We start from the raw sequence: 27,984 nt of genomic DNA on the forward strand, positions 1-27,984 counted from the left end.
GAGGGAGGGAGGGAGGGAGAGAGGGAGAGAGATTGTGTGTATGTGGCTCCAAATTTAAAATTATCCATTCGTCTCCCATACAGAGACAGAGATTTCATCTGCCTGTTAAATTCTCACTGAATTTAAATCCTCCCCTTTAAGACAATTATTGGAGCAGGAGGAGTCTTCCTTTTCAGGTTATGTGAGATGTACTGTATATTTCCTCTGCTCATAGTTTTATAATCACTTTAGTATCAGGAATGAAGATTGCTATTTATTCACTTGGCCTTTTTAAAAAGTAATAAACAAAGCGAAGCAGTAGGGGTAAGCATGCCTGTGCTCCTGCTACTCTACAATCTGGAGACCTGGCATGAGACTAGATAAAGAGTCATCTGTGATTTCCCACAATTGTTTTCATTCAAAGCTGCTTTTGGAGACCATCCCTTGGAATTGGAAGAATGATCGATGGAAAACCCAAAAGTGCTTTTCCAAAAGGCAACTGGACTTCCTTTGTTTTTCCTTGAAGACATTTCACTTCTCATCCAAGAAGCTTCTTCAGCTCTGACTGAATGGTGAATAATGGAAGGATTTCTATTCCTTGCAGTCATCTGATCATTAGCACTTCAAGGAAAAACAAAAGAAGTCCAGTTGCCTTTTGAAAACGCACCTTTGGGACAACCATGACCTGGGCGATTGAGAACCTCCATAGACGAGAGGTGGATAAGATGCATTTCTTTCTGGACATATTTGCACCAGAATTACCTCCTTTCCCAGTTGCTTTACAGTCTTCAGGAGAAAAAAAATATATGGAGTGCTACTAAGCTCCCCAATCTTCTGCCTTCAGCCTTCTTTCCAATAGTGCCCTGCACCCCAAAGAGGCCCCATGAATTTTTAGTAAAGTAAATAAATGGACAAAATTTTGGATATTGCAATTCAGTATTTATTTGGAAAGGTGCCCACCCGCTAGGAAAAAAGAACAAAAAGATGCTGGGCAGTCAAGAGGTCTTGCAGGAAGATTGAGTGAGCCAATAGAATCTTACAGCTGGTTACGCCACTTCTTGACAGCCATTTTCTGAGTGGGCAGCTTTCTCTCCCAGCAGTCCTTTTGCAAGTGTGTCCCCAACTTACTCCCATTTTCCAATCTCCCACCATATTTGCTCCCGAGCAAGCAGAGAAGTAATGGACTATACACAGTTTCCAGTAGAAAAAAATATCCAGATATAAAGGCTGAATTGCTCCTGTTCTTAAGAGTCACCCAGGAGAAAGTTTCAAACACCTTAAAGAAAACCCCTCAGATGTGCTTATTTATCTTCCTTTATTTGTTCTTCCCTCCCCCCATTGTTTTACTATGCTAAAATTCAGTCATCATTTAATTTATTTATCTTTCTGATGCAATGAGCTTTATATTTTACCTCATTGAGTATCTCACTGCTGCTTCAAACTGAAGAAACTTCACTTCTTTGAGCACGGTCAACATTTGGGACACTTTCTTTGGATCTGAGGAATTTGGAAGGCTGTCTATTTTTTTCTGTATTTCAAGTAGTTCAATTCCTAGAATCCAAAAAAAGAGCATGTGTTGGTTCCTTTGATCTTTTTTTGTAATATCACATTAAATACTTTTATCCAGTTATTACACTGCAGTTCTCTACGAGTTGTTGCTGGTTTGACTTATTCTAACTGGTGTGCTTTTCTCAGAACCTGTTGATTTGATTCAGGGGGTTCAAAAGTTCTCATCTCCTGAGACTTTCAGACAAATGTACTAATCTGCCAGCCAAACCTTGACAGCTTACTTGAATAGCTATCTCATCTAAAATGGGATATATAGTATATGCCTCCTCCACCCTTTAGAAAGATAACCTTTATTGTCATTGCCATTTTTTTACTGTGGGCACATTGGCACACATTAAAAATGAATTTTAGTTGCTTGCATTAGTGCTACTCCTCTGAGAAACATGGCTTTGCATTTGAAATCTTTAGTGGACTAAAACCGCAGTGTTCTGCAACTGTTAGTACATTCAAAAGTGTAGCTCCATTTCTGCATCCTGTGGGGCAAATCATTCTTCTAATGGAGAGAATTATTCCTACTTGCCCTATCTCCCATCTCTTCGCTCAGTCTAACATTGTGAAACAGCTGCAGTCACGTCATGGCAAAGTAGATCAACTTCTTTTCCAGCATCCACAAGAATAAACAATACTTTATCCCCAACAAGAAGAGATCATATCTCAATATTGAGCAACGGGTACTAACCGATCTGCTCAGTCCCTCCCCAGTCTGCTGTGAGATGTTCAGAAGGACACCTGTAATCGAAGCAGCCTGGTGCACTTCCTAGCTGAGCAAAACTGAAAATGTATGCAATAATGTCGTGAAAAGGCGCCACGATTTGCAATGAGTGCCGCAGGGCACTACAGCCAACCTGTGAGAAAAGAGGTTAAAGAAAAGGGCAGTCTTTCAGGAAAAAAAAAATCACAGATCATCAAGCAAATCACAAAATGAAAGCAGCCAGCTCCATCTGGTTTGACCTCTTCTACACTGATCATCCAGGAGTCCTTCCATTAGGCTGCAGCAGAGGGGGAGTAGGGAGCACAGTTGCTATAATGGCTCAGCTGGGCGAGTTGCCATTTTTGAACTGCCTGGCTGATGTGTTATGAAGGCAAACAATACTCCACTGAATTAAGTCCATTTTACATCTGATCGTTATAACTTTCAGAAGTTACATCTAGCTTTTCTTTTTGCTCTATGTCTGTCTTTTGGGACTGCAAGCCTGTCACGCTTTTATTAAATAAGTAAGCCGTTTGGTTGCATACCAGTTCGAGAACAGGCAGAGAAATGCTTTAAAGAAACTGACTGAGCAGATCAGAGTGATGCCAATTAAATTGTTCAGAAACTACTGTGATTGCTACAATAAATCCTCTCCAAACAGGTTCACTAGTGTCCTCCTGTCTTTCTATGTTTAATGCCAACAAGCAGTAGTAGTAGTAGTAGTAATAATAGTAGTAGTAGTAGTAGTAGTAGTAGTAGTAGTAATAATAATAATAATAATAATAATAATAATAATAATAAAGTTGGAAGGGACCTTGGAGGTCATCTAGTCCAATCCCCTGCTCAGGCAGGAAACCCTATACCATTTCGGACAAATGGCTGTCCAGTCTCTTCTTAAAGACTTCCAGTGTTGGAGCATTCACCGCTTCTGGAGGCAGGTTGTTCCACTGGTTAATTGTTCTAACAATTAAGTTTGCTTGAGTTGCCTACTGGTAGATGTCAACCTTACGAGGTAGATCAGATCCACAGCCAGATGAGCTAATTCTACCTTATTGTAAGCTTACATTAATAGAATCTTGCAGTCTGAAATTACATCTCTCTTCTAGGAAGGTTCTCTTCTGAGCCATGTGCCCTACCCACATTCCTACTGCAGGCTAAGCTGTTTTTATCTGATCATTCCCTCGGCTGCCTCTCTTCTCCTTGTATCTCAAGGGCAGGTCCCACTACCATTTCAGTAGTTACTGAACAGTAAGCCCAAATATTTTTTTCTGGGTGAATTGAAATTTAGTGGATGAACTTTGTATTTTACTTAAAAACAGCAGCACGCCCAATATTTAGGAGTTAACTGAGGTTATTTAAGGTTTCTACTATATTTATCTTTTCATCTTTTCTGTGACTTAGTTCCTACACTGTGCTAAACCACATGCAGGCAACCTATGGTCACAGACACAAATGAGGTCCCCAATGTCCCTTTTTGTGGCTCCAAAGCCTCTTCTGACTATGATTGCTATGCTATTTCATAAATCATGAGATAAACATGAAAATACAAATGATACAATAGATGTAAGGTAAGCCCTTAGTCCTATACATTTAAAAAACAAAACAAACCTTCAAAATGTTCTCCCAAACTGCTGCCATTCCACATCAACAATGTGATCCCAGTCTTTTTGCAGCCCTCAGTTTCTCTCAAAATATTAGGCACTGTCTTTGGCCTCCAAAAACTAATCACGCCTGCACTAAATCATAATGCAGTACTGATTGGTGAACCCTAATTTTTTTTAATGATTATCCCAGTGCATAAGAAATCAGTCAATTGTGTCCTTTTTAACGAATCATAGTTTAAACAATTATGGATCAGCATACTGGGTTAACCAAATCTCTTAGGAAACTTCATTGCATCACAGTTATTTATTATGTATGGTAAGAAGCAGTGCAATTTAGTTTCTGTAGCAATTTGAGTAATACTGCTAGATTTCTACATAGGAGAAAGGCTTGTTTAACTTGCATTCCTTCTGTCGCAGATATCACCCAACAAAGAAGCTGATAAAATTTTTGTACCTGCTATCCGCCAAAGGATAGGCCAAATTTGCCCAGAATGGAGCATCCATTAGGTTGGACTAAGTCCAAAATTTTGAGTCAGGATAGTTTTCTTAGCTTTCACAGTATCTCTGATTGTGTATGAGGGATGAGGATGATGAGAGAAAACTTTGCAAAGTATCAAATATCTTGGGTCACAACTCCTCCGTCATTTTTAAAATCACGATTCCCAATAAAATATCTTTTCCTGTGCTATTCATATTTGCACTCTTATTATTTGATCAATCTCAGATATAGGCCATTTGGCCAATAAAGAACGTTTTACAAGATTGTCAAAGCACTGACCTTCTCTGGCAACATTTTGAATGCAGCTAGAGTTTCTGAAGGATGAGGGATGAACCACAGGTTCAAGAAGGATTGCCCATCACTGGACAGCAAGGAACGAGGTCGTGGCTGGAATGACCTGATTGTTAACAGAATAAATGAATTACTTGTAGAAATAAGTCTAATGGTACACGGCACACAAGAACCACTAATTGATATTGGTTTAACCCAACTGTTACCTCGCAATGCTAATTCCATTGTCTCTGGTACGCCAATCAAATTGGTAGGGAACTCGGCAAACAAGTTACAAACCTGGGATCACTGTTAACTTTTTCTTTGGATTCTTTTTCATCTTTTTTTTCTTGTGGCAATCCTATGGTAAAGTATTTGTTTTTCACCCTGGGAAAGTCATCCAGCATTGCTTTTATACTGTTATAATAGGCAATGATCTGACTTCGAAGAGAGTACTGAGACATACGGTGATTCAACCTAAATGGGATTCAGATCTAATATCAGAAGAATGATATAGCTAATATTTAAAAAAAAACAAACCAGAGCCTTGATATTCAAATTACCAACTTCAAAAGGAAGAATTTTCAAAACTTATCAGTGCCGCTGTGAGATCATAATGCATAGGATTTTATATTTTCAGCCTTAGCAATAGGTAATGGTGGAAGAATGCAAACATTCATTAATATTTCTTATTATTTCATTGTGACGGTATCAGGTCATTACATGACTTCTACATTAGAAAATAGAATTATTTATTGTATATTTTTAATTCAACATCCTAGTCTGTGACATGCTTTTCCCCCATTTTTAAAAGAATTCAGTTCACAACACTTATAATATCAGAAGGAGCACAATACAGATCTAAATTACATGCCCACCTCCAGATATATTGGACTACACGTCCTCAAATCCCTGAATACTAATCATGTTGTTTGAGTGATACTGAATTCAACTCAATTCTGAACTCGGTGGAACCTTTCTGTTAGTTTTACCTCTGATTCAGGGGCGTGGTTTTTGGTATCAGTAGCAATGACTACATCCTGCTGAGTTTCTTTATAACAAAATCAGCACTGTAACAATTCAGACTTCAGACCTTGAATATCAAGTTTCTTCTGCCTTATATATAACACTAAGGTTGATGAATGGTTTAGTTATATAAATGCTGTATGTAGCCAATTCATATAAGACACATTGAAAGGTTCTATAAAGGATTAATTGGTGTTTTTTTTTCTTTCCTGCTTCAACTAATAACAGAATATTATGTACCAGATGTTTTAATTTGTTTCATTTTAGCGTTATATTTACTCTCTGGTTCCTTTATGGCCTCTGCTGACTAAATGTCAACACTGCACCATTTCCTACCATAACACAGACTGTGGGGAAAAACAAACATCCTATGTATGACTCTTAAGGAGAGATACTGCATATATTTCTTGCACTTGCCTGTGGCAATATTCAGCAATGACTTCTCTTTTGACTTTTTCAGCTTCATCCTAGAAGAAATGATGCCACTTGTTTGTTACTTAAATTGTACACAGTTATAATAATCATACATGAAATGTTGTAAGTGTAATACCTTGGATTCAAAAGCTAACATATACCATAGGAATGGAAAGGCACCCTTGTTTGCACAACTATTTTTTCTTATAAAAATGTTAAAAAATAATTGAAAAATATTTTTACTATAGGTTCTTTAGGTGTTATATAAAGTAACACAATAGTGGCCCTTAATTCTGATTTTCTGCTCAGCCCATTCAAGATGGTTTACGTGGTCTTGGACCCTTGAAAGCGTATTTTAAAGGAAGGCAGGGAATTGCAGTGGAAAGATTCAGGAATTCTCTTAAAATTTCTCTGATTCCGATCCCAACCTGATACATGCAGAATTACTTCAGCGTGCTGATGATTTACCTAATTTGATGCTCTAATTACTGGGATTGTAACAATAAATATACAAATGCATTGCATAAGTATAAACATTTTAAAAATATGAATAGGATTTGATCCTCATCCCCGTTCTCAGGAACATTTTTGTATAACAATTCCTCAAACAGCAAAGCAAACTTTTGAAAGGTTACCCTATCTCAGGGGTGTCGAACTCAATTTCACTGAGGGCCACATCAGCATTGTGGTTGCCCTGGGGGGGTGTGGCCAGAATTGGTGCAACCTACTGGGTGGGCGTGGATGGAGTGGGTGTGGCCTACTGGGTGGGCGTGGTCAGTTCTACATCATTCGCGTCAAGGGTGCCTATGGGGGCCTGGGCAGGAGTGGGACAGATCTGAGGGTCTCTGGCAAAAGGGGGTGGGACCGGGGCAAGTGCCAAGGCATGGTCCACTGGGGCAGGTGCCAAGATGGCCACCACAAAATTGTACATTGGTTCTCGGCTGGTCTGGGCCAGGGCCAAGGCACCGGTGGCCATTCCCTCACTGTTTCCAGGATGGCTTCATGGGCCACATGAAACCACTTCGCAGGCCGCATTCAGCCCCCGGGCCTTGTGTTTGACATATCTAAAGAACAACCACTTGGCATTTTTATGGTAAAAATTAAAGAAACTTTTTTTTCAGGTATTCATAAGACTTTACTCCTCTATTATTTCTTTCATACATACACACATTATTGTTCTTATTTGTTCTGATTACAAGACTGACTTATTTTTTAATATTTATTTATTGATATTTATTTATTGAATGTATTTATTACATGGCCACCGATCTCACAAAACCTAGATATACCTAAATATAAAATATATTTTATATTTTAAAATACGGGTAGTCCTCAACTTACAACCATTTGTTTAGCAACTAAAATTACAATGTAACTGGAAAATAAAGTGAATTATGACCAATCCTCATACTTACGACTGCAGTAACATGTCCCATGTCATATGATCAAAACCCAGATGCTTGGTGATCAGCATGTATTTACAATGGCTACAGCCTCCCAGGGTTGTGTGATTGTCATTTGTGACCTTCCCAGCCAGTTTCTGATGAGCAAAGTCAATGGGGGAAGCCAGGTTCACTTAACCCTGTGATTCTCTTAACAATTACAGTGATTTGCTTAATAACCATGGCAAATATGGTCATAAAATCAAAATTCATTATTAACTGCCTTGCTTAACAATGGAAATTCTGGCCCCACTTGTGGCTGTAAGCACTATCTGTAGGGACAAAATATTTCCAAAAATTTAAAGCCAACGTTATGATAGTAAAGTTAATGAATAGTCCTTTAAAAGTTATAATCAAATGTTGGTTAATTCCTAAATAATTTCAGATACACTTACTGGATTTTGTATTCTATTCCCCAAGATTTGTTTCTTCTGAATGAATGTATTCAGCATCAGGTCACGTGGACCCTGTTTCTCCAGCTGAATTGAAACAAAAGCTTCGGTAGATCTGGAGAATGAAAGAAAATAATAAATTACTAAGAAATAACCCTGTAATGAAAGCTGTATTCACAGTATCATTTTATTCTTTGACTGTGCCCAGGCATTACACTTTCTTGACATATAATGCTGTTGTTTTTCTGTTTATTTCTTGCTTTTATGAAGAATCCCAAACCATGCATTATATTAACAGGATGGATTAAAGTGTTAAAAATATATGTATTTAATATATGCACAAATATGTCAAACACTTGGAAGGTTTCCCATTTTCTGTGATATCAGGCTTGCTATTTATTTATTTATTTATTTATTTATTTATTTATCTATCTATTTATTTAAATTTTGTTTGTTTATTTATTTATCTCCCACCTTTATTATTTTTACAAATAACTCAACAAGGTGACGAACATATGTTGTTTTCTGAAACCCCTACGTTCTGTAATGCTGGCCTAGCAGCAGTCCTGCATTTGGGAATCTTTTCCAACTATGTCAGTGTGTTGCTAAACCAGGAACTGGAAATTCTTCATTGAAAGCACAGACTGGCCTTTAAGGCACAAAGCAGTCACACACTGAGGTATTTGAAGCAGCACTTGCTGACTTAAAATGCCAGTGGTACAAAGTAAGTTACAAATCAAAATCAGTGGCAAAGATTTACTATATTCTGGAAGACCTTCCTTCCCATTTGGAAGATCCCCCCCCCAAAAAAAAACAAGTAGAAGAGAGTTTCTTGGAAGAGCAATGGCCTTTTGGGTATCAGGTTATTTTCTCCATCTGGTATTTAAGCCCAGAAAGCATTCAGACACTAGAACAGCTGACATGTTCTTATAATTGCTCTACCTAACCCTGGCTTAAGTACCCAGATGCTCTGATATTTTTTTTATTATCATTTATATTTAAAGTCTCTCTCTCTCCATCAAGAAGAGATTTTCCCTTCATTTTATTCTACTACCATCCCGTGAAATAGGTTACACTGATAGAAAATTATGATTCCAAAGTCATCCAATGGGTTTCTGTGGCTGGTTGGGGTGGACCTGTTCTCTCCAGTCCTCATTCAGCACATTTGCCCCAACACCACGGTGTGTGTGTGTGTGTGTGTCTTTAAGCTACCTCTTTGAATTGCAACCTCCAGTTGCAAATCTCCTAAAGGAATGAGACATCAAGGCATCCTCTGCTTCACTCCCAACTGTAGAACTTCTTCCATTGGGTGAGTTGCTGCTTTGAGCTTTCACACTTAGGTGTCCTTCCTGAAATAAAAGAGCAACAGGGTCTCTTACTCAGGGAAGCCATGCTGATAACACCAGGCAAGTTGTTGCTGTTGCTGCTCAGCCACCACTGAGCAGTTCTGGAGGGCATTATGGGTAATTTAAATGGCAGATAGTCTCAGGGGCTCAAATTGTTACACTGAATATTTTTATAAAGGGGAGAGAAAGGTCAGTATAAACGGAGGCCCTTGTAAATGTCCTGGAACTCAACACATGCTCTTGAATGCTTGATACCATCATAGGGGCCCTGTTGAAGAACATTTTGACTCTGCAGTTTCAAATTCTTGTAGTTTGGCTTCTTCTATTGCTTCCGAAAGAAAAACAATAGAGAAAAATAAAAAAGGACAAGGAAGCATTAAATAGCCAGAAGGCAATATAGATATGGAGCTGAGTAACATTACTGAATGAAGGAAGTGCACATATTAAATACACTTTATTTTTTACTCAGCTGTCTAGGAAGAAAACTAATGAGATTTTTTTAGTACATGTATATTTTTAATCCTCTCCTAATTCTGAAAAAACAGGTATAATTTGAAACAATAATTGGTTAAAACAGGGCTTTTTTGTTGTAGAACGCACGGAACAGCGTTCCGGCACCTTTTTTGGGATGGAAGAACCAGTTCCTTCTAAGCTGCCAGCATGAATGCAGGTATGGCTGCAGAGCGATTTTGCGCCCCCCCAGCAACCCGATCTGGGCTCTGGAGGCCTGGAAAAGACCTTCAAATACCAGAGGTTTCAGCAATAGCCATGCTGGATGGAGAATCCTTGGAGTTCACACTGGCCCCAGATGAAAAGGCCTAGCACAGGAAGGTACCCATAACTTTATTTGTCTTTGACAACAGTCTCCTATCTGAAACAGAGATGGCCAGCAGGGCAGCTATGTCTCTAACACTTTCCCAGCAGAATGTAGCTATAAGGTCAAACAGCATGGAAGGCAGATAGCAAAGAAAGACTCACTCGTTCCTTGTTACTTTTTTGCTCCTGATTTATATATATATATATGTTTTAAAGAGCAGTGGTGGAATTTGGTCTTTGAAAGGGAGAAAGAGGGGGGAAAGTTGCCAACCTTTAAGTCTCCAGTTAGTGTGGGCTGCACTGATGGACAAAATGCAGCCTGTTGAACAGCTACAAGGAGCATGTTTTTATGTGTGACTTGGCAGGCAAGAGCGATCTGCAAGTTTTCCATTCCATAATGCTTCAGCAATAGCTAAAGGGTGAAGATAAAAAGATTAGTGGCGATTATAATGTAACGTTGCACATTTATTTCCTTTAGATCTGACAGTGAGACTATAAACTTCCTTCAGTTGTATTTGTATTTAGAAGCAGAACTGATTTTGCACTGAATACTGAAGCAACAGTATCTAATTCAGAAGATCTCATAGTCAGCCTTCACTCCAGATAACTAACTATATGTGCTGATAACATTCTTAAAATGCGTGTGTAACAATACCTAAAATTTTGTGGTTATATTTTCCCCAGATTACACACATGCAAACACGTATTGTACATAGAGAGACTTCCCAGTCTATCATGTACAGTATAGCCCTATCATTTTCCTGATAGTCTTTTGTTCAATTATCACCATGTCTGACGCTGCATAGCATTTTCAACATTAGCCAAAATTAACTACATGCTGCCATCTTCTGTGACAATAGTTTAGCACAAAACAAAACTAATCAAACGCCATAAACAAATAATAATGTTGATCAGAGGATGTCCAGTGAACATACAGAAGCAATGGTCATTTCAGCAATGATATGTGATTGATGGAGATCAGTGATTGATTTTTCCACCCCAACCTTCTGCTAGATCTGGCTCCATTCACATAGCTTATTTAACACTGATTTTTTTCTTGGAACACAAATATCTTTTTTCTGTTTTGGCCAGAGTATGTTAGGATCGGGAATCATATCCAGTTCTTCATCTTCACAAAGCTCTTTTTTTCCAGAGACTTCAGAGTGATCAAATTGTTGCATAACGTGACTTTTGGTATCGTTTTGAATTCCATTTCTTGCTTCAAGATTTGTTTAAAGTCTAGATGCTAAGATTGCAGTTACAAAATATTTATTTACTTATGGAATCCGTTATGACTCTGGGCAGAAGGACAGTCATAAACACTGCTGGTTTAGTACAAAATGAAACAAATAGGAAAGGGGCAGGAAAAGTAAAATAAATTAATATAATAGTACTGAGACGGGAATAAAAATATTTCAGTTACCTGCAGAATGCTCTCCCTCGTGCAAAAGCTAAATTTTCCAATTTGATTGTCTATATCTTGGATCTCTAACATTAAGCTGGAAGGAATGTATCTGCAAAAGAAAACAATGTCTCTAACTTTTTCTGAAATGAAAGGGCCAACCCATCTACGTTTAGAAATTACATGAAAGATTATCCTTGTCTTCATCACAAGAGATTTCAGCTTTCCTTGTTTATGAAGAACATATATTTGAATAGTATTTCTGAAGAATGTTTAAAATTAATCAGATATGCAAATATTCCCAGCCCAATATTTCATGTGTAGTTTTCAAAAGAACAAATCTGGACTGTTTCTTTCATTTTGAGATGTGAATATCTACTTATATCAATATAAAATTATTTATTTGTCAAATATATATTTCACTTTTCTAGTCCAGCTAAATTTTTACACGTTAATGCCAATTAATGTGATGTTATTAAGTAATTAGTAACCATTTAATGCAAGGAAAAGATAATAATGGAAGACTGGGTACACTCTGATCTGCTCCAAACAGCCTACTAACTCAGGGGTCCCCAATCTATAGAGGGCTGCAGCCTAGTGACCAGTAGTGGCCCGTAGCCTATTGGCCAATGGGCTCTGTGAGTGGCTGGTCAGTGTATCTGTGTGCACGCGCACAATCCCGCTCGCGTGAGCAGTGTCCACTTGTGCAAGCATCACAGGCGTTCACTGCCCCACTTGTGAAAGCAACGGGTGTTTATGAGCACATGCATGCACTCATGCATTCACCTCCACACACACACAAAACCATCCTTTCTTTTCCCCCTTCCCCTAGCTGCGGGCTACCAACCCCAAAAAGTTGGGGAAATCTGCTCTAACTCATGAAGCTGTAAAAAAAAAAAAGGCTATAGAGCCTATTGATAATAAATAAATCAGAGAAGCCCACTCTAAGATGCTGGCAGAAAATTTTTCAACTGAAATTTTCTCTCCCCTTCTCTCTTACATGGAATCCCATCAAATTTTCATAGAATCTTAGGGTTTTGCAGAACATAGTTTTAAAAGTCCTGCTCTAATTGTTCAAAACAACCTGTAGGTCAGCCAAAGGCTGTAAGGGTTCATTCATTTATTCATTCATTCATTCATTTATTCATTCATTCATCTATTCATTCATTTTATATAGCCACCCATCTCAAGTATATGATTCTGGGCAGTTCACAATTAAAAGCAATATAAAAATACCAATATGATACAACAGTTTGTTAGAGCTCTTCAACTTACAACCGTTCATTTAGTGATGACAGGGCAAGTTATAACGGCACTGAAAAAAGTGATTTATGACCAGTGTTCATATTTATGACCGTTGCAGCATCCCCATAGTCATGTGATCAGTATTTAGGTGCTTGGCAACTGGCATGTATTTATACCGGTAATAGTTGCACTGTCCCAGGGTCGTGGGTTCATAATATGTAATCTTCCCATCTTACAACAAGCAAAGTCAATGGGGGAAGCCAGATTCGCTTAATGACTGAATGATTCGCTTAAGAACTGCAGTGATTCATTTAACGACTGTGACAGAAAAGATTGTAAAATGGGGCAAAACTCACTTGAAAACTGCCTTGCTTAGCAACAGAAATGTTGGGCTCCATTTTAATAGTAAGACGAGGACTATCTGTATAGTTAGACGCACAGAAAGAAAGTATGATTGGATTCTACTCAAGAGAAATGTGTGTGGCAAGAAGTAGCTGTCCTACAAGGGTTAGAAAGGATTAAAAATGGAGGGGGAAGAGTAAGATGGCAATTATTCTACAGAAAGAATGGCAGAAGTAAAATTTCTGGTGTTTTTTTTCCACTTTTCTAATTCTTACCTTTTTCCTTTGTCTTATTTTCCTTTTCATACTTTTATTGTATCGTAACATTCTAACAAAACATTTTTAAAAAGCAGTAGCTGTTCTATATCAAGCTGCTAAGTGTATCTTCAGAAGGGAAGCAAATATTATTAAGTTTGTTGGTGATTTATTCATGTTTATATCTGCAGAAAATGTTTATAAGCCTCTGACTTACCTGTCCACATTAATGTCATGATCTTCTAGAAGTGAAGCAATGAATATTGGGGAGCGCTGGTCAGCCTTCTCTTTGTGAGTTGCACATTCAAAGTACACTGGCCTTAGGTACAGATGGAACCCATTAAAGCCCATTTCTTCTGCAAATTCTTTGTACAGTCTAAGCAGAAAAAAAATGTACATATTTGAAATAACTGCTTATAGTGGTCACTCTACTCACGTAAAACACATTTATTGCCTGTCATATATTCTTTTGAGTTTCTCACACAGCAAAAATAAATACAGTTATATAATATTCCAAGCCATAATTTCATTTTCTCCAGTGCTCAGATTATTTTGCTGGCATCTCACACAAATGAGTGCTAATAAACTATGTGCAATTTTGTCCATGATTTGATTAGTGTGATTTCTGTATCAGGGATTCTGGCTTATTTCTTTTGGATTCTTTGCATGGCTAGATTAGATTAGATTAGATTAGATTAGATTAGATTAGATTAGATAGATAGATAGATAGATAGATAGATAGATAGATAGATAGATAGATAGATAGATAGATAGATAGATAGATAGTAACCTTTATTGTTATTTTTTTACTGTGGGCATACTGGCACACATTAAAAATTAAATTCTGTTGCCTGCTCTCAAAAGTGTACACATACATAACACACATATAAACATGCTATATACATACATATGTATATACCTATACCTTTACATATAAATATTAATCACTATCCGTATTGAATATATCGCGGAAAGAGGAAGCTTGAGAGTTCACAAGATTGATACTGTATGGAACAAAACTGTGAGTGAATCTGGATGTTCTGCTTCGGATACCCAGCATGGAATTAGCATGGAATAAGCCAGAATTCTAGGTTTAGACAACATGCTGCTTATTCACTGTTAAGCCAAATTTTAGTTTGGGTTGTCGGGAAAAGATAAGTAAAAGTTTTTTGTGTATTATGTTTGTAATATTTTCTAACCAATGAACATGCCAAAGCAAAAACAGTATAATTTGATTGGTGAAACACATTTAATTATTATTGATCAATTGCATTCAACTGCAATTATCCATTATATAGGTTACAACTAAGGCTGAGATATCTGGGGCTTCCCTTAAAAATAATGGTTTTTCAACAGAGTATACTGAGAGGGCCAGGGGTCCCTCCCACCTTTCAGCTATAAATCATGGAGTCAGAAGTTATACTGGATCAGGATGGAAGAAGAGGAACAGTGATTTCAATTGAGAAGTTAATAGTCATTAAGATGCTGTCAATTGAAGAAAGCGGGGAACTATATCAGCAAAAAGATAAATATTACATTGAATATGGTTTTTGCCATTATACTTTTAAAGATTAAAATTAATAGTACAGGAAAGGCTTAGATTAAATTAAAAAAAATATCACCAAAATTTCAGTACAACTTTTGACAGTGATTTCCTCTGTGTCCCCGTTGCTAACCTGCCCAGCTGTGCCCCTTCTACTGCTGCCTCGATCAACCGATGACGGAGAGTTAGAAGTTCAAGGAGTCTTGAAAAGACATTCAGAGTAATAGTTTGCTTTTCTTTGCTTGATCTCTGTTCTTCTTCTGATGCTGATTTCAAAGCTGATGTAACAATTTCTTTTATAATAAGAGGATCCTCAACCAGAACATCTGCAAATATCTGCCATGAAAGAATAGTATTTATAAATATTTAATTCAAATAATGTCAATTGATGGTCATATTGATGTTACGATTGAGACTTTATTGTTCAAGACGTTGTTTTGTACCACGGGAATATTTAATTGAAAGATAGGAGAAGAAGGAGAAGGTGGAACGAGAACCTTCAGATGACTAAACAACAGGTAAGGATGACTGTGGGAGGACATGTTCTTTTTTACTTCTAAGCATAATCAGCAAATAGTTTCTCTTAAAGCACAAATAGTACCCTGTGCCCAGCTCACAAACAAAAATGGCTTTACTCCATTGTACCAGTGAAACACTGAAGTTAAATTCAAACAATTTTGTATCAAGATACTAGTCCTTCCTTATTAGTAATTTAATTGCATAGAATCTGTAAACAGGTCTACAAAATTATTATCTCTATTAACCCCTATCCTACATCTCTACTTAATGAGATTAGGACATTTTAGCAGCAAAAACCCATCCAAATCCTTGTATGTAGAACACAAACATACATCTCTCTGAATTTGAGTGCCATAAAAAGATTCTGGATTTTCCATGGTCATCCATCCATCCAACGAAAGTTGAAGTATTTGTTCCTCCAAATGAATGGCCTCACTGCCTGTGTTTGGCCTACAGATTTGCTGGAACTCTTGAAGGATACAATCTAGAGCTTTAGGAATTAAAGATACTAGGCCAAGAGAGGAATGGAATTCCAATAAATACATGTTCTTCAGAGCCGTACTTAGAAGGAAAAAAAGAGTTAAATGTATTATGATAGAATAGGATTATTTGAAAATGAACTAATTAAAAACTATCCCACCCAAAAAAATCCCAATAAAAATATAACCATAAATGACAAGTAATGTAAAATTCATTCCCCAAAGGAATGAGAAGGTTCAGTGGTGAAATGGATTGGAAAACAAGCATTAATTGAATGTATGATTCAATTTATGTTCTTATTTATCCATATATAAACTTAGCTGCAGTCCCTTAGCCCAGTGCACTACATATATCCGTATATACCAGAATGATGAAATAATAGTTTAACATAATTATTTTTTAAAAATACATTTATATATTTACTTATATTGTAAATACACAGTTGAAAAGATGACTTTCTTAAATCCATCCCATGAGAAAGGCGAAGAATAGAACTGAGTAAATAAAGAGTAATACATTATCACAAAATGGAAGGGAGGAATTGCCAATTTCACCACACAGCAGATAATACAACTAAAAAAAGTCACAGATTCCCTGTTTTGTTTGCAATTCTGGGTTTTATGGTTTAGGAGCCTTCCATGTTGAAACACTCCTAGAAGATGCTCCTGAGTCCAAGAACAATGATCAGATCCTGACTTTGTAAAACAACATTATAATATTTTAAATAAATATTTTATGGGATAATGAAATATTATAAATCATAATTGTGTGCATGTATACTATTAATTTAGAAATGACTCCATGCACATATATGCATGCTGAACACAGAATTAATGCCTTATTATTACTGCTAGCTCTGAAAAATGACCATTTGCAGGTGGAAGAATAGCATAAGGGAAGCTATTTTGACATACGGCTTGGCTGGTTGATTTGTTTAAATAAGAATTGCTTGAACCCAGAGGAATAAACAATGGAAATTGCTTGTGTGTCTTTCTGATTAAACAGCAATAGCAAACATGACCTCCACTATTGACATATGTGCCATATTAAAGAGATAAATGATACTCACGGGCTGTTACTGAGAGCAATTAACTGTTTTGTAACTATATATGGAGGAAAGCCAAATTCGGAGATACAACCTTTAGGACCACCACGCCAAATTTTATAATTATATTTACGCAGATTCTCTATCTGGGGGAAAAAATCAAAATAAAAAAAAATCTTGTTACATAAAATAGAGTAAATTCTGATTTTAAAAAAACTATTATATGATGACTTCAGTGGTAGAGGAAGCCTGATATAGGCAATTAAAGTGACATGTAAACTAAATTTGCTAGATTCACCAGCTTCCACCTGTTTCCTATCTCCATCCCCATTTTCAATGCTTTGCAGAAACATTACATAATCAGTGAACAGATGCTAACATCTGTATTTGTGTACAGGCAGTCAGCATGCCCCAGCACATCACTAGTTCAAATACTAACAATTGAATGTCATGCGTATAATGGAAAAGATAAAGAATTAGATCCAGAGCTATTCTGGCTACTTTGCTGCAAAATTCTACTGCATATGGTGTCAACTTACCTGTCGGTTCATAATATCTCTCACCAAGCAGAGGTGAAGCTTTAGACAAGTGCATTCATTTCTGTAAGTGTTCACAAAATACTCAAGGTGGAAATCAAATCGAGGACGTCTGTATATGATGTTAGTTATAACTTGGGCCAATGCAAATCTTTCTTCTGAATCTAACGCATGTTGGTATACTTCAAAGTAACTATCGAGAAGCTGAAAATATATTTAAAGCATACCCAAAACAAGAAACAAGAAACATTTATTTTTTCTTCATTTTGCTTTAGTTTGTTTTTGCTTTCATCGGCTAATAACATAAAACTTTCATTTGGAAGTAAATGCTTCTGTGTGTGCCGCATGTAAATTTCTGTATTCTCCAATCTGCCTTTCATATAACTAATGTCTTGTTATATCACGCCGGTTTTTCAAAAATCAAAATAAATATGTTCAGAATGATAATCCAGGTAGCTCAGTCAAATCAGAGGGACTGGCGGAGTGTGGCAAGGTGCAGGTGCTGAGGAAATAAATAAAGTCCTTGTTTTATGCCACCCAGCCTCCCATGTACCCTGTAAGCTAGACTGTTGCCCACAATAGCAATGGAAAAGGTTATAATTTCACCAAGGACAAGCAAAAAAATAAATCCCAGGCATCTTCTGTATCAAGAATGGACTTTTGGTGGTCAGCGATATAGGTAGTCCTTGACTTACAACAATTCATTTAGTGACTATTCAAAGTTACAATGGCACTGAAAAAGTGGCTTATGACCGTATTTCACTTACGACCATTCCGCCATCCCCATGGTCACATGATCAAAATTCGGATGTTTGGCAACTGACTCATATTTATGACTGTTGCAGTGTCCCGGGGTCATGTGCTCACCTATTATGACCTTCTGACAAGCGAAGTCAAGGGGGAAGCCAGATTCACTTAACAACAGTGTTACTAAACAATTGCAGTGATTCACTTAACGAATGTCTCACTTAGCCACAGAAAGTTGCTAAGGCTCAATTCTGGCAGTAAGTCGAAGACTGCCTATGATACGGTTGAAGTGACATATGAATGCACCTCATCAGATTAAACATAAGAAAGACACAAGCTGAAATAAGTGCCTCCATTTCTGGATGAAAACAGAACATGAGATTTAATGTTGTGAGCTGCCCAAAGTCATGTACTTGAGAACGGCAGCCCTATAAATCGATTTAATAAATAAACACATTGGTAAATAGGAATGACGTGTCCAGCCCAGTGCACAATCAGTTGCCCATAGGGGATCTGTCAGTCCCGCTAGGTAGACTAAACCAAGAAATCAGCTCCACAGCAAGGCTAAACTGAGATAGGTTATAATAGCAAAATCTTGCAAATCTGATTGTGCTGTACCTCCTCCTCCACCTCATAGTTCAGTTAATTAGGGAGGTATCTATTTGAGCCACTTCCCAATATTATATTTCTGTTATAACCTTAACATGTGTTTTATCCCCACCTCTACCCTGGCCACAGATCTTGCGTATCTCTGTCAAGGTCATCTTTTTTACCCTCTACAGGTTTTATGGTCCTTGATTTCTTAGAAGATCAATGACACATGAATATGCATACCTGCCACTTATTTTTTAAGAAATCTGCTTCACAAGTCCAAAGGTCAAGCAAGACTGCCGATCGATCCACTGATGTTTGTGCCCCCTTTGAATAGCTGCTGCTGGAGGAATCGGGGCCTGCTTTCTGGCCTCAGAAAGAAAAGGATAACACAAAAGACTTCAACCCAGCAATAATAAATTTAAATTTAAATTTCATCAACACTTGCAGTTAATGATGCCAAAATAAAACATAAACAGTTAATTTCCTCCATATTGTCAAGATTTTCTTGCTTCTCAGAACTGAACGGAAAATTAACAATATAGGTACACTCACTATCATTACAAAGGCATTACAAACAAATAGTGAACCCCGAATAACCAGTAGGGTTAAAGTTTCAAATAATCAGTACCTCAGGAGCAACTTCCCCAACGATTATTTCCAAACAACTATCTTAATACTATTATTAGTTTGTTATCTCTGTTTTGGGGATGGCTGCTTTTTGTGGAAGATTCTGTCCCTCAGCCGTTGATAATATCAGAGATATTTCAGGGCCTAGTTCAGTGATGGTGAACCTTTTAGAGACCAAGTGCCCAAAAACCGGCCCCTCGCTGCCACCCCCGCCTGCCCCTGCTCTGCCCCACCCCACCCCCTCTGCCCCAGCTCTGCCCCCACCCGCAGGGCCATCCACCGCCTCTACGGCCTGCCGCAGATCAACCAGGCGGCCCAGCAGTGGTATGGCAACCACGCTTTCCACCTGCGCTCTGCAGCATCAACTGCATGCGACAGGGCGCAAGGGCAGAGTCATGTCCCTGCTGCCCGGCTGCCCAGCTGCTATGTCCTTGGCTGCACTACTCTGTGCGGGTCATGCTTGAGGGTGACTCTCCTCCGGGGGGGGCTGCTGGTGAGGAGGAGGCCGTGGGGGGAGACGGGGCTGGGGTGATGGCGTGCATGCTCACAGAGAGGGCTCTGAGTGCCACCTCTGGCACCCGTGCCATAGGTTCGCCACCACTGACCTAGTTTATATAAAGGCCTTACCTTTTCCCACCTCAATGTACTGGCTCGCCACAAGCAGAAGTTGCTTTTCTGTCTCTTTCAGGTCTCGGAGGGCCACATCATACATTACCAAAGCCCCTCTCTGATCCTGCGTATGAATGTATGCCTCCTCAACACTGTAAAAATCATCATGGTTCTCCACCTCAGCAAACTCCATAAACTGCACACAGTGGACCTGTGAAGCCATAGATGTTAAAGAAAAAAAATCACAGCTGACCACTAAATCCATTACCTAATAGCTGTGCAAATGGTTTTGATCCATTTTTACCACTGGGACCTCCTCTGATCCATAATCCATCACCCTTTAAATTTAAGGAACCTCATATTCCTTATCCATTCACCTAGGTTGTAGCTAGAAGGGACAAACTGGATATCCATTCACTGACTAAGGTATATACTGAAATACTTTGAAGCGCTGATTAGTTTTTTCCACTGCCTTTCTAGCAAAAGCTGAGGTCCCCCTCACATAGGATGTGATTTGTTTGAACTGAGCTTAATGCGATATGCGCTATTTTGATTTGTAAACTAAAATTTATGTCTTAGCACCACGTCTGAACCAAGCCACTAAGTCATGTTCAACAAACCACGATTATGGATTAGTGTGATGTGCAAACTTAGTTTTAGAATGCAATCCTCGACTTAGGACCATTTGTTGAATGACCATTCAAAGTAACAAAAACATGTCTTATGACCAGCTCTGACACTTACAATTGTTGCAGTAGCCCTACGATCATGTGATCAAAATTCGGATGCTTGGCAGCTTACGTGTGTTTTAAACACTTGAAGCATCCTAGGAGCACAGGCTCACTATTTGCCACAGTCACAGAGGGTTTCCAAAAAGAAACATCAATGGGGGAAAGCAGGATTCACTTAGTGACAATGTGATTCAATTAATGATTTGCTTAACAACCATGGTAAAAAAAGGGCATAAAATCAACTGCAAGTCACCTAATGACCGCATCACTTAGCAACAGATGTTCCAGTCCCGATTGTGATTGTAAATCGAAAACTACCTGTACTTGATACGCAGCTGATCAGAACACTTAGGTTTACAGAATTAATAAACCTTCCTCAAATAAACGTAGACTTGTATGCTAATATTTTGTGCGGGGCCAGAGAACTGGAAGGTGTTTTTTTTTTCTTCCTTCATGCATTGATTTACTGTTTCTATTTTGGAACTTGCATTCTGACAGATAAGAAGTTGCAGCTCTGAGTCAAAACTAAAACACCCAGTGCAATCCTACATAATTTAGACGGCCTTGGACTTCAGGTTTAATCTTTATTACTTTGGCCAAACATTGTTATGACTAAAGCTCAGTACATTTCCTCTTGCAAACATAATGGGAATTTCCCTAAAGACAATATACTGTGCTTCCTGGGCCTAATGCTTTATTTTTAAAGATCTATGACTATGAAAATATTCTCTAATACAGTGGTTCTCAACCTTTTTAATGCCACGACCCCCAACCAGTCGTAAGTCGAGGACTAAACTGGTCGTAAGTCGAGGACTAAACCGGTCGTAAGTCGAGGACTACCCAACCGGTCATAAGTCGAGGACTTTCCCTGCCCGGGAGCGTCGTGCATGCATGGTTCCGGCCCCCTGTGCCGGCCGAGGCATAGCTGGCAAGCGGCAGAGACAGAGCAGGCCGACCACCAGCTGGCCCAGCTCAAGGGAGGTAAGGCACCTGCCAGAAAAGGGGAAAAAATGGCGGACAGCCTTGCTTGGCGACCCCCGTGAAATGGTCGATCGACCCCAAATGGTGTTGCGACCCATAGGTTGAGAACCGCTGCTCTAATACGAGGTTGCCAAAACCCCAGGCCACAGCCCACTACTGGAATGTGAATCGTTCGGAACTGGGCCACAAAAATGATGGGCGAGCGCGCGCACCCATCCCCACTTGCGCGAGCAGCACCCGAGCCATGCACACACTCCATTTGCGCGAGCAGCAGGCGCGCATGCCCGTCACTCACGCAAATGGAGCTGCGCATATGCGCTTGCCCACCCCTCACACGGAACCATCCCTTCTCCTCCTCCCCCCCCGCCGGTCCGCAAAGCAGGAAAGGTTGGGGAACTCTGCTCTTATGTGACCAAAGCCTCACCTTATAGTCAGCTGGAGTGTAATGCATGTAAGAGTGTGAGCCAAGACCCCCAAAGGCGCCAGTGCCTCCTTTGGCTGCATTCACCCAGCTGGCATCTTCTGCAGTGGAATTCAGATGTCCGCTGCACGAGGCAAGACCGGAAGTGCTGATGGTCAGGGTTCTTTCGATGGATCGGAAATAGTTGAGGATTCCCAAACAAATTCTCTGGGATCAACAAATTCTCTGGGATGAGTATGATGATAACAACACCAACCGGCAAAAATACACAGTCTCATTCTTTTATACTGCCCTGTTTCTGTTTTGTTTTTAAAGATTTTTATTACCTGTAATTCTCTGATTCTCAAATGGCGTAAATAAAGGACAGACAAGTATCCACTTTTTCTCATGGAAAGGTCTTTGCTGGGAGCTTCCAAGTCTTCATCTAAACCTAGCAGCTCTGAGGCCGTCAATTCGCTATTTTTTTTCCCAAGAAAGAGAAATTAAATCATATTACTGTAGCTCAGACAGATTTTCTATTATATCTAAATTAAATAATCTCTTTATATTTCCTTCCCAGAAGTAAATTTCCTACTGAATTCACTTACATAGATGCCTCTGTAGCAGAATAATAACTAGAATGGATGGAGTCTGATGCAATCAGATTAAGATAAGGAGAATTTATGAAAAACCATATAAATGCCATTATCATTTATGCTTGGGGAAAGCTTGCAATATCTGAAGATGCCAGCTAGAGTTAAGGAGTAGAAGTCAAGAAATAGCACCTTCGGCTTTTATAATATTTACAGTATACGATATGAAATGTTTCTTCTAACATACAGATAATCCTCAATTTACCACCACAATTGAATCCAGAATTTTGGTTATAAATCATTGCGGTTGTATGTTGGGTCACCACATGATTGGATTCAGTTTTACGGCTGCTTTTTACAAATATTGTTAAATGGGGCACCATGGTCATTAAATGAATTATATGGTTGTAAGTCCAAATCCTGTTTATCCAATGGGTATTTTTTGAAGTTTTTGCCAGAAAATGGCCAAAAGGTTATAAGATGTGACTGTGGGATGTTACAACTGGCCGTAAATGCAAACTGGTTGCCAAGCAGCAGAAATGTGATCTCCTGACTGTGGGGTGTATATATGTGTGTGTGTTAAACGTAACTTTGATGGGTCGTACATTAATTTTTTGAATCCATAACTTAGAATGGTAATTAAGCAGTCATAAGTCCAGGACTATCTGTATCTCTGTCCCATTTTTTCCTAGATCATATCTTTAATCTTACATTTCTCTTCCTACCTGACAAGAACTTGGACCTTTAATATTGTTGAAGAACTAATTGTGGACTTGGATGAAGAAGGAAATTCAAGAATGAATGACTTAGTGAGAAAATAGAACTGTTGTGCATTTTTATCAGAAATAAAAATGGAATCTCTGGATGATCAAAGGAAAAGAGAATTTTCAAAGTGGACAAATCTACCTAAATTCTGTACTCATACATCTATAAAAGGATAATCGGGGAAGAAAAGTAGGTAGAAGCTTAGCTTGAGGCATCTTCTGAGGAAAGAACAGGAACACCATTAGCACTGGCACTGATGATGTTACCTAGTTTGGTAACGAAATGTCTGCAATAAAACCAACAAGCTCAGACAGCACCAAGAACCCCACAGTTCTTTTCCTGAGCTATGAATATTCTCTTATATCAGCATCCCATTATTATCTACAGTATGGAAGTTGATGGCCGACTTCACTGCCTACAGCAAATTCATTTAAATGAGCAATGCAAATAGGTCAGAAAATTGTACTAGGAACATGTGAAAGAGACATATTTATTGATGACTGTCTTTAGTTTATCAGCTTTCAAATACAGGGTCAGATGTTAAATGAAAGAAAGATGAGTCAGACATATTGTTGGATAGCTCAGGTGGTATCAGCCATGTATTTTCTCAATATCAAGCAGTAGCTTCAGAGAGCAATTTTGCAATGACAAGTAAACTTGCAGCTATTTTAAAGTGCTATGTTCATGCCCCAATGCACTTTCAGCCACTTTCCCCAAATTGTTTTAGAACTCTTGCACAACTCTATTATTTATTCATTATAGAAATGTCTAATGGGAAAAGGAAAATCACAAAACTTCCAGATTAGTAAGTGATGCGTTATATACACATTTATCACTTTCTCTTGTTATATATACAGTACTATGCATACAGAATCTGTCTTTGTGTATGTGTGCATGGGTGTGTATAATCTCATCACAATCAAAATAAGCAATAGTTTTTTACCTTCCATGTTTCCTCTTTCCTGAAAAAACAGAACCCTCTTTAAAGTTGACATTTTCCATGCTTTTTTCATCAATTGCCACAATAACATTGTTACTATTGTCATTCGTTTTTTGCCCCTGCAAATTAAATGTTACGGTCACCTTTATTTTTCAATGTTACATAAATCAGAAATTATAAACGCATGGATCTGTAAATCATTTCCCTCAATCATATATTTACACAACATATGATTTAGGAAAGTGACAACAGCCAAAATGCAAATCAAATATTTTTATTACAGTCTTTGACCAGCCTTTACAATAAAAAGGGAGAAAGGGGAAAGGGAAATAATTTAATACAGCCATTAGTTAATTGGGAAGGGAAAAAAGTAACAGGACAATAAAGCAGCATATCTAATTAAAAGTTTTGCACAGTTGTACAGTGTACAGTTGCACACTGCAACCATCACAAATATATGTCAGTTGCCAAGCACCTGAATTTTGATCACGTGATCATGGGGATGCTGCAACGGCCATAAGTGTGAAGAATGGTCGTAACTCACTTTTTTTCAGTGCCATTGTAACTTTAAACAGTCACTAAATGAACTGGCTACTTGATATGTGAGTCTAGGATTAGCATCCCTTAAAAAAATAATAAACATAAAATTTATCTATATGGCCCTTGTATTTAGAAATGATTGGGAAGATCAGAGCATGTCATTGGGTATCATAAAAAGGACAGGGGCAAGAGTTTTGATCTCTCTGGATCCACAAGGACAAAGTCTCTATTAAAAAAATCCCATACTCTGGTTTCTCCTCAGATTATATAAATCTTTTGCCAAAACGCATTTGTATCATTTGCTGCCTAGAAAGAACTGTCAGATAGAGTTTCTATTGTTACCTGATAGAATTCTGGATTGCGATACAGCTTTTCCCAGATTTGACTGTAATGTTTTGAATGGAAAGAAGTCATAAAAGCAGATGCCATTGATGGTGGTTCTAGCATAACTACCGCTTGCTCCTGGAGAGCCTCCATCACATACTCCAGATTGGAAACCTTTAATGCAGGAAAACAAAATGTACAATCCAAAGAACAAAGATCCTGAGGCTAGTATCAGTTTGGCTCGTTGCTTTTAAACAGTGACTACTGCAAAGCATTTTCTTTATAAGTTTCTAGCTCTCCTAGAGGAAAACATGTTTGCAAGTGAAATATCTCTGGTTAAGAAAATGGAAAGAATGATATTCATAAAAACTACAGCACAGAAACTGCAAATATATAATATTACATTCATAATATTTATATGTGATCACTTATTATTAGATTATGTAATATTGTTATTAGTTGCAAAGTCATGTCCGACCCATCGCGACCCCATGGACAATGTTCCTCCAGGCCTTCCTGTCCTCTACCATCTTCTGGAGTCCATTTAAGCTCATGCCAACTGCTTCATTGACTCCATCCAGCCACCTCACTCTCTGTCGTCCCCTTCTTCTATTGCCCTCAATCTTTCCCAGCATCAGGCCCTTCTCCAGTGAGTCCTGCCTTCTCATTAGGTGGCCAAAGTATTTGAGTTTCAACTTCAGGATCTGGCCTTCTAAAGAGCAGTCAGTGTTGATCTCCTCTAGGACTGACCGGTTTGATCGCCTTGCAGTCCAGGGGACTCGCAGGAGTCTTCTCCAGCACCATAGTTCAAAGGCCTCAATTCTTTTGCGCTCATCCTTTCTTATGGTCCAACTTTCACAGCCATAGATTGCAACTGGGAAAACCATGGCCTTGACTATACGTACTTTTGTTGGCAGGGTGATGTCTCTGCTTTTTAGTATGCTATCTAGATTAGCCATAGCTTTCCTCCCCAGGAGCAAGCGTCTTTTAATTTCTTGGCTGCAGTCCCCACCTGTGGTGATCTTGGAGCCCAGGAAGATAAAATCTATCACTACCTCCATTTCTTCCCCATCTATTTGCCAGGAATTGAGAGGGCCAGATGCCATGATCTTGGTTTTTGTAATAATATATTAAAATTATGTACTATTAAAATTCATAATATTTAATATGCCAATCACTATTTGCTTGGGCAGAAATAAGGAAGCTTTTTTTCTGGGAGTTGGGAATGATGTATTAGATATTATATGGAGAATATACCACTGGGACAGAATCTGTGGGGGAAATTCTCTTTTTATTATTTTTCTACCACTGTCTTCTCTTTTTATTTTTGCAACCCCTTCTATTCTACTTCCCCCACCTTCTCCTATCTGAGCAAGTTATCTCCGATAGGAAAGCTGATAGGTTTCTTCCCTGATTGCGTGCAGAGCCTTTTAGAACTAAATTGAAAGGCACTCACTGTTCACCAGTTTCATGTATTAATAATACTGTGTCCAGTTTTGAGAGCTGCATGTCAAAATGAATATTGATAAGATCATTGAACAGAGTGATGGACTCTACAAGAAACAGTTCCAGTAAGGTAAGATCGATTATATTATATTTTTGCTGCAATCTGTGATAAACCTCAGTCATCAGCTATCAGGATTTGTGGAAGTGGGATTTAGCTAACAGATTGGTTGTAAGTGAAAACTAAGGTTATAGGAATGACAAAACAGTGTGCAAATCCAGGGGAATTGTATTATGGGAAATCTGCTAGAAAACGTGGAAAGGAAGTTCCAAGGTTTTCTAGAATGAGCAAGATTTTCCCCCATCAGTCATTTTACATATTAACTTCCCGAAACTTCTGAAATAGTTTGAAGTGAAAGTTTAATGTAATATTACTATGCATATTACAATGAATTTGAGACATGTCACTAATATTCCAAGATGTTACACACCCACCTGTAATTTAAAAAAAGGGTCTGTTTACCTGTAACAAGTTTGACTGAATCTGCAGCTGTTCATCTACCTTTTTCCACTGTTTTACTTTTATTAATAGTTTTTGTTGCCATGGATCGTGTCGAGGCTTAATCTGTCAGACAAGGTGTAGATATTCAAAGTAAAATACAGAAAATTAATTTTACTAATCTAGTGGTTGGTGAGGATTAACAATTTTGTAAGTGTGAAAGAGAATACTGTGCCGATAGAAGGGAACAATGTTGAACAATGGGACCCTTGGTGCTCTCTGCACTTGGTGGTTTTCTTGCAGAGGTTTCATCACCAAACTAGGTAACATTATCAGTGCACTAGTGATGTTACTTAATTTGATAGTGAAACATCTGCAAGAAAATCACCAAGCGCAGATAGCATCAAGCCCCCCCCCCCTCCAGAATACTGTGCAGTCAATGCTGTGGAAGAAAAACACATCTGCCCAGCCCACAATATAACTCTATCTTCGAAGAGCAACCCTAATCACTTATATGTGAAGCATCTTCTAAGTTTTAGTATGTAGAAACATAATATACAAGGTGATGCTCTTGTATGGTTTTCCGCATGCTGCTAGCTATACACATAAGGCACATAATCTGTCTTCCTCAATATATTTAATTTCAATTTCACTCAGGATGATTACATAGCAGTGAGCTATTGAGAATTTGAAAATTCAGAAGTTCAGATAGTTGCTTGTGCAGCTTGAAGTTGGAATTTAGTTTTTTACCTTTATAAAAGAGGTCCAATTTGCTTT

The 27,984-nt window shown here is 38.4% G+C and overlaps 2 protein-coding genes across 2 annotated transcripts in view; both read right to left on the reverse strand.

Annotated features, from left to right (window-relative positions):
- The window catches only part of LOC107292238 (coiled-coil domain-containing protein 162), a 27,384-nt gene extending 22,453 nt beyond the window's left edge, over window positions 1–4,931 (reverse strand). Inside the window, exons 1-4 of the mRNA XM_015821312.1 lie at window positions 4,913–4,931; window positions 4,622–4,739; window positions 2,228–2,393; window positions 1,392–1,530 (exon numbers count right to left, since the gene is read on the reverse strand). Of these exons, the coding sequence (XP_015676798.1) occupies window positions 1,392–1,530; window positions 2,228–2,393; window positions 4,622–4,636 (320 nt within the window). The 5' untranslated portion in view covers window positions 4,637–4,739; window positions 4,913–4,931. The remainder of the gene's footprint in view (window positions 1–1,391; window positions 1,531–2,227; window positions 2,394–4,621; window positions 4,740–4,912) is intronic.
- Window positions 4,932–5,979: 1,048 nt separating this feature from the next.
- On the reverse strand, window positions 5,980–27,250 carry CCDC162P. Its single transcript, XM_015821309.1, has 17 exons — window positions 27,232–27,250; window positions 25,284–25,439; window positions 24,405–24,520; window positions 22,451–22,580; window positions 22,128–22,331; window positions 20,010–20,202; window positions 18,996–19,123; window positions 17,418–17,618; window positions 16,903–17,024; window positions 15,686–15,914; window positions 14,968–15,170; window positions 13,509–13,667; window positions 11,472–11,562; window positions 10,320–10,460; window positions 9,099–9,235; window positions 7,890–8,001; window positions 5,980–6,105 (listed from the first exon to the last, which is right to left on the reverse strand). The coding sequence occupies exons 2-17, from the start codon at window positions 25,416–25,418 to the stop codon at window positions 6,007–6,009; spliced, it is 2,400 nt and encodes a 799-aa protein (XP_015676795.1). The 5' UTR covers window positions 25,419–25,439; window positions 27,232–27,250; the 3' UTR covers window positions 5,980–6,006.
- Window positions 27,251–27,984: the final 734 nt, after the last annotated feature.

Source organism: Protobothrops mucrosquamatus, unplaced genomic scaffold (genome assembly GCF_001527695.2).
Source record: "Protobothrops mucrosquamatus isolate PMUCROS unplaced genomic scaffold, P.Mucros_1.0 scaffold1302, whole genome shotgun sequence".
Lineage (NCBI taxonomy): Eukaryota > Metazoa > Chordata > Lepidosauria > Squamata > Viperidae > Protobothrops > Protobothrops mucrosquamatus.

Coding starts and splice junctions, on each gene's coding strand:
- CCDC162P (XM_015821309.1), bottom strand. CDS start 25,418: ATGGAGGCTCTCCAGGAGCAAGCGGTAGTTATGCTAGAACCACCATCA. Junction 11,563..13,508: donor CATGACATTAATGTGGACAG/GTAAGTCAGAGG, acceptor TTTCTTTTGCAG/ATACATTCCTTCCAGCTTAA. Junction 9,236..10,319: donor CACTAACTGGAGACTTAAAG/GTTGGCAACTTT, acceptor CTTTTATTTCAG/GAAGGACACCTAAGTGTGAA.